Source organism: Sinocyclocheilus rhinocerous, unplaced genomic scaffold, assembly GCF_001515625.1.
Source record: "Sinocyclocheilus rhinocerous isolate Xijiao unplaced genomic scaffold, SAMN03320098_v1.1 scaffold412, whole genome shotgun sequence".
Taxonomy (NCBI): domain Eukaryota; kingdom Metazoa; phylum Chordata; class Actinopteri; order Cypriniformes; family Cyprinidae; genus Sinocyclocheilus; species Sinocyclocheilus rhinocerous.
The window spans coordinates 782,159-789,856 of record NW_015642498.1 but is presented as its reverse complement, the minus strand read 5'-3'; the positions used below and the strand labels follow the sequence as shown (position 1 = coordinate 789,856).

The following is a 7,698-nucleotide window of genomic DNA, read 5'->3' as shown; positions in this document are numbered from 1 at the left end:
GATTTTTTTGCACCCTCAGATTCCAGATTTTCAAATAGTTGTATCTCGGCCAAATATTGTCATATCCTAACAAACCATACATCAATGGAAAGCTTATTTATTCAGCTTTCATATGATGTATAAATCTCAATTTCGAAAAATTGACACTTAAGACTGGTTTTGTGGTCCAGGGTCACATTTGATCGCATTTATGTTTGTGATTTTACTGATTTGATTAACTTCACTTATAAGGTACACCAGTATTACCATAACATGAGGGCTTTGTCCAAGAAGACTCAGTGTTTTAGGAGTGACGTCCGCATTTAAACACAGCAATGATTCCCCCAAATCATCGTTCCATGTGTGTACGGATGGATCGGTTTGTGAAAGGGAAGAGAAAAGCCATAGATGAAGTTGAACAGACCCAGGCAGGTGCTGGTCACTCAAAAGCTAAATGCAGAAAATATGACGAGGCATATCTTGCTCTCGGCTTCACTCACCGTGTCTATACCAGACGCTACAGTTGTTGCGTCACACCGCAACAGCTCTACACTTGACGCGACAAAGCGACCGTTGCAAATCATTTTAACTTTGTCGTGTCACGTCGTGCTGCATCCAGTGTACACAGCATCACTGATTATAATGGGTTCTACTCACTGATCTATAATAGAGAATTATATATAGATCAGTGGTTCTACTGTATTTTGCTGCTCGCGTCCAGTGTAGACACGGTGTTTTATGTCGTTGGTGAGGAGGAAAGCCTGTGTGTGTCCTATGCCTTAGCGGACAGCATAAAACCCACAAAAAATAAGTAAATAAATAAATAACAGAGTGAATAATAATAATATCTATTTCTATGCTATTTTCAGTGTTTCAAGTGATGCAGGTTTTTTTTTTCCTTGTAGGTTTTTTAAAATAAAAAAGCATTAATTTTTCATAATGTTTAGTGAAAGTATTTGGTAGTCTGAGGTGGAATGGGGATTCTGGAAAGGGGGGGATTTTTTTATAGGTTTAAAGGGGGGCGCGACCAAAAAAAGTTTGAGAACCACTGGTCTAAAGTTAACAGACAGTGTTTAGTGCAGTCCACATGTTTACATATGTTTATTACATTGACTTTGAATTACCTACCCCAACAGATTTGTTTTTAAATTTCTGCAATCTACTTTAGTTTGTGTGATTTCTTACTGACTTTCATATTAATGTTTACACCAGGCTTATTTGTCAGTGCTTTATGTTGTCATAATTATTACATGCTCACAACAAGGTTGGAAGTTCAACAAATCAGTCAATATACTGTGATTGTAGTTGTTAAATAAAAATGTCATTCATATCAATTCATGCATCACCTAATTTCATCGTAACATATAGGCCTGGCCTACAGAAAAGAACATTTATGTTTAATCTATCTAATAGTGTGTTGGTCATACTATACAATGATTTATAGCTTGTCTTTGTTGAATAATACAGAACATAAAGAGCTTTAAAAAAGAATTGCATATTAAATCGCAATCGCAATATTGGTCAAAAAAAAATCGCAATTAGATTATTTTCCAAAATCGTTCAGCCCTACTGGTCGGTCAGTAGACATCCTCAGGTTTTACAACTCCAAAATTCCTATATTCCCTGATTTCAATCTCTCCTTCTGGATAAGTCTAGTACAGTTTTCCAAACGCATGCATTCCATCCTTATCTAAGATCTAGGTTAGAGAGTCTATGCTGTACACATGTTAACAAAGTATCTTATTGATTTTAGTTTGCTAGATTAGTATTTCTATATTGTACATACATGACACCTCCACATGTCCTGGATTACACAATGAACACTCTCACAGCGAGCGGTTCTTATCTTTGAGCATCTGTTATTTAAATACAACAGCAGGAAAATCTCACAACCTTCAGTTAACTGGCCGCACCCAAAATGAAGGGACACACAAGGTTATTTTGTCTGTGATCAAATTATAGCTACAACTCAGGCTCCTCACTATGCCTGTATAACCTCAAGCATAGCAGGCTTATTGCAAGAGTTGTTGAATAATGTGAGGCCTGTGGTGTTTTGGATTTCTGCTGTCATAAATCTGTCTGTTTAAATGTGCTATCATTAAGCATAACAATTACTTTGGGTTTCTGGCAATGCTCCACATATGTCGCCAAAATAAATCTGTTTCCACTTAAATTTAATTGCTTCTGGAGGTTTTGTTTAAATAATATAAATGAATAAGAACTACCGGGCCCCCTTTGTAGTTTCTCCAGTATGGTTTTCTAGTGTAAAATGCAGGTGGTTGTTTTCAAAAGTGTGCTCCCTGGGCCGTCGGGCAAAATTATTGGGTAGCTAGCCCCCCATAGACCCAGCAGTGTTAAGATGTTTACTGGGCCCTGCTTTGCCCATATGAAATCTACAAGAAAATAGAAATCATGAGAACACATTTGAATGCAATACAACAATGCAATGGATTCCTGTTAGCTCTAATTATATGATCTATTACTTTGGACAATGTACAGTGCAAACAAATCAAACCATATTGAGCGACGTGACAAACCTAGAACAATCTTATTAATGTTCTAAATGGATGAATGGGTTGTCAAAGTCACGATTGTATTGCTTGTAGTGCAAACAGTATCTTTAATTATAATAAGCCTAGTATTTAGTCATGGGAAGAGAGACTCATTTTTATGAACTAGTTCTTTCAAACAGTTCATTTAAAAGAACCAGTTTCACCAAAAACAATTTAGCGATTCTTCTGTGTCATCATGACATGACAACCTGCTGTGGTGTATTACATGTTTATGTAGGCAAGCTAGATTCGGTTCATAATTATTTTTATTTTTTTTTTAAATAACCATTTACATGTACATTAAACTAGTTCACTTGTTTCTCTTGGATTAAAAAGTTGCAGTTTTTAACAAAAGCTGTTTATTAAAACAACTTATGTTCTGTACGTGTTGATAAAACTGTCATACAATCAATGTATAAGTATGTTTAATTTGTTACATTTTGGCTGTTACTTAAGTTCTAAATGGTCTTACTATCAGTTCATTTTTTTTTATGTAAAGTCGGCAACACCAAAGCTACAAAAATATCAAAAAAATTTTTTATTTTTTTTAACTGTCGCATAGCATATGTGACGTTTCGAGCACGCAGGCTCTTCATCAGACAAATGAACAACACTGATATCCCACTCTTTATAGGCCTACCTCCAGGTGATCAAAGGTCACATGACCGTACCATATTATCATGATAATAATAATACCAAAACAATAACATATCAACCAAGGAGAAAAACATGGAAACAAAAATAAAAATAATAATAAATCAAAAACATATAAAGCTATGCAAAATACACGAATATAATTATCAATATATTGTTTAATAACATTAATTGATGCCTGCCTAGGTGCTCTTCCTTACTATCAGTTCACTCATTGGTTCTCGTTTCAACGAGTCAGGGAGATATTTCGAGAACCGCTGGGATCGTATCGCGAACGAATCGTTCAGACAGTGTTTGTGAGTCGGTTCAATTGATTCGTTGTAAAGATCCGACTCGAAACAACAATTCGTTCACCAGTCGGACATCGCTACTAGTTTTGAAGCAATATACAGTTTCCACATATCCACAGCGCGTCGCGCGCACTTGCCAGTGGTGTCTCATTTCTCTAAAAATATCTCTCCATCGCTTTGCTAGGGGGACGCTTTAAATGGTTTGAGTTTCCTTAGGCTACTATTTGACCTGGTGTATAACCGTACATAAATGAAACGCAATTCATTTGTTGGCTATTTATACGCATATCGGCCCACATTGTTGCACTCAGGCTGCTCTGACAGGTCAGATAATACATTAAGACACGTCAAGGTTACAACCATAAGGCAAGCTTTTAACCACATGACATTTCTTCTTTCAGCTGTAATGTAGGAAGCATCGCGCGTACAGTATATTATTCAAGCGCTTCGCTGTAATCTAATCCGGTTTTATTTTATTGAAGTATATAAACAACTCAGCCTCGAATTCAGTTTGGCACGCTGAGAAGTTCTGTAAAGTGAAATAAGGACAAAATAAAGAAAACACACAGCTGCTTTAAGCATCAGCAAAGTGCATGTATCAAACGAGTGCCTAAAGTGCTTTATTAAAATAAACCGAATAATACATAATGAACATCACACACACATAATGGATCCTGAAGCACAGAGCGTGTTCTGTGCATCACCGTCGTCATCACCATCATACCTGACGGACACAAGCCGAGCCGAGAAGGCAACATCACCAAAACATCAACAGCCCATGAGCCAAGTCCAACAATGCAAAAAAATCCGACAAACGAATTGCGCACGAGCTGCGCTTCAGCGGCGTGGACTGAATGAATGTGCGTTTGGCAGTACTCACCTCGCTCCAGGGCGAGCGGTTGGACTGTCACTGTCGCCATGACTGTGCTGTGTTATTATCAGAGAGAGAGAGAGAGAGAGACTGGAGCTGCTGCATCAGAGCGCGCACTGTAGCGGCGGAGTGAGCGAGCGAGCGCGGATTGGAGCGTGTGCGGATGATGGGAGTGGTTGGGAGGGGAACGGGATTATTTACCACTCGCTGGTGTAGCGGACGATTTTGAATGGGATAAATCAGATGGAGATGCCGTGTCTGCACGCTGCGTTTAGAATTGAGTTGTAAATTTGCTTAAGCTTGTTGAACATGGAAGACGTTTAAAATGTCAAGTTTTAATGCTTGAACAGCATTGGTGAAATCAGATATTAAAATGTAAATTTCTAATGGTTGTTGATCAATACATTTATTCAGACACCTTCAACATTTCTCACATTGTCTCCGTTTATTCGCTATAGTTTAGAAAATGGTAATAAAATATGACAAGAACTCAGAGTTAAACTGTGTCAGAACAAATTCATCTTGATAATGTCAGATAAGGGTATGTAATAAATTAGGTTGAATAGCTGTCAGCTGTTAAATTTAAGTGCACAATTAGATAATATCAATTTAGGTCGAACAATTACTAAGCAATGCTTAATTTTGTTCAGTATGTGGTGTGAAAAGGTCGCATTAGAAATTAAAGAAAAACACTTAAGCAAAACATGGTCAGGTCAAAGTGTCCGAATAATTTTTGGTCCCAAATCTTTATCAGTTTTACTGGTAGTCCACTGTATTAAGAATTTTTGGGTATCACAGTTTACTTTATTTTGCTATCCTCATCCACCAGTAAAAAAAATATCAAAGTATATCTAGTGTCTGAATAATTTTTGGTTTGACTGTAATTCGGATGTTTAAAATGTACATTTTATTTAGAATATGAACAAACGGGGATGAACGTTTAAAATTCTAATGCTCATTAAACTTGGGATAAATCAGTCTTGTAAAATTTAAATGTAAATTTCTAACCTTTGTTGAATGTGGAATAAGTTATTCAAAATGTTAAGTTTCTGGGAGAAGTAATGTAATAAAGTAATAAAGAGTTCATTTAGTTTAATTAGAATTTTAAAATTCTAATAATTGACAAGTAAAGTACTGTAAATCAGACATTTGAAATTGAAATTTGAAACGCTTATTGAACCAGAAATAAATCCAATGTTTAAAATGTACCTAAAATGTAGGCTTGTTAAATGTGCAGTGTAGATCAGACCTTCTAGATTTCTGATGCTGTTTAACTTGGATAAATAAGACCTTAGTTGTAAAGTTGTAACGCTTGTCGAATGTGGATCAATGGTTAAATTGTACATTTAAAATATATATTTTTATGGCTGTTGAACAATACATAATAACAATGCATAATTTGCATGCTTAAAATCTAAGGTTCATCAAACATGCAAAAAATGCAACAAGCATTAGAAATTAATTTCTAATGCTTGTTGAACATTGTGCAAATCAATAAATCAAATGTATGCATTCTATTTGTTACACTTATTAATAAATCTAATTCATAATGTAAAAAGGAATATGATGGAGCAGTTTAAATTCAAACTTTAATTTCAGTTGAATTCAATTTCAGTTTGACTCCATGTAGCTGTTTTATGTTCATGGGTTTTCGAGGGTGCAGGATATGCAAGATTTACAGTGCTATATTTGTTAGTTTTACCAAATTTCAAACATTTTTACTGCTACCAACCTCAAATATTAAATAAGAATCATATGCTTTGAATGGAACTACAAGTATGCTGTATTAGATCTTCTCAGCTCATATAGCAGCAGTAACGATTAGAATCATCCCGATGAGGGTTTACATTAATCTCCATGAATATACTCAAGAGCTCTAGTCCTGAACCCCTGCATCTCAGTGCACAGGGTTAAACGCAAGACTTAAATTATGCAGAGGCAAATCCCATGCACAACCTATGACCTTCACAGTGAACTGACAGCAGTAGCTAAAGCACTAGACAGTGTGGCACCTACCACTAATTTGCTCCCTGCAGTATGAAAGCAAGGCCTGTATTTCATATTTTTTGGTGTATGCTGTTCAACTGCACAGTGAAAGTAATTACGAGCACTAGACAAGTCTTTGGCAGCTTTTCTCCAGTTTATTACATGCTTTCATAATTGTGAACTTTGCTCATTATTTAGGACTTTAACAGCCAACTGGAGAGAGGTGTACTATAACGTTTTTCATAGATTGATTCATGATTAGATAACACTTTGCTCATGAGTAAATTGAAGACAGAATTTAAATTTTCAGATGAACTATTCCTTTAAGAAAATTCAGGTGCTTCAAAGTTGCAGTTTGCAAGCTGGTTTCAGAAATAACAACACTGATGGATTGCTCTGTCAGTCCTCCAGCTGCAGACAGATGTGCAGTGGTAGTAACTAATGGGATGGATTGGAGGGCTTAAAGCCAGAGAGAAAGAGGCCACAGGGAGATTATGCTCTCATGGTCATATGGGACACAGCCTCTGGAAAACATTCTGCTGGAAAAAAGTCAGATGAACAGAGTGCAATAGGATGATTTCCCGATGAGAATGAATTGATTTCTGAATGGATGCGCAGATTTGAGAGCAAACAGGAGGAGAGAAGTATAGTGAGATGATGATACTACTTTAAAGGGGTCATATGATGCGATTTCAAGTTTTCCTTTCTCTTTGGAGTGTTACAAGCTGATTGTGCATAGATAAGATCCCTGAAGTTGCAAAGACTAAAGTCTCAAAACCAAAGAGATATTCTTTATCAAAGTTAAGATTCTGCCACTGTCAACATATTCTGTTACACCAAATACACCAAATAATGATCTTTAAAATAGCATCATATGACCCCTTTAAGGTTATGTGAATGTGTATGCTGTAGTAGCTCGCATGAGCATAACAACTCTGATTCATATTTCTCTGAAATGTGTTATTTTTAGGCCTGTATGTAGGTCAGGGTTGAGCAAATTTCAGAATTTAAAAATTAGCTGTTAGAATTACATTCAAAATAGACACGTCCAACAGAATGTTTATCAACTGGAATGACAGGATGAGGAATTTACTAAATTCCAAGAAATTTAACATAGTCACAAATCATAAACATTATTCCCTGATATTTCTAGTTTATATATTTGTATAATACACACACACACATATATATATATATATATATATATATATACATATGTGTGTGTGTGTGTGTGTGTGCGTGCGTGTGCGTGTGTATACACTACCAGTCAAACGTTTTTGAACAGTAAGATTTTTAATGTTTTTTTAAAGAATTCTCTTTTGCTCACCAAGCCTGCATTTATTTGATCCAAAATACAGCAAAAGCA

The 7,698-nt window shown here is 36.0% G+C and overlaps 1 protein-coding gene across 3 annotated transcripts in view; it reads right to left on the bottom strand.

Annotated features, from left to right (window-relative positions):
- The window catches only part of LOC107755905 (protein lin-7 homolog A), a 70,509-nt gene extending 66,044 nt beyond the window's left edge, over positions 1-4,465 (bottom strand). For all 3 annotated transcript variants that reach the window (XR_001641751.1, XM_016572859.1, XM_016572858.1), the window contains exon 1: positions 4,356-4,465. Coding sequence is in view for 2 of the 3 variants with exons in the window: in XM_016572859.1 (XP_016428345.1) it covers positions 4,356-4,395 (40 nt within the window). In the remaining variant the exon portion in view is untranslated. The remainder of the gene's footprint in view (positions 1-4,355) is intronic.
- Between the last annotated feature and the right edge of the window lie 3,233 nt (positions 4,466-7,698).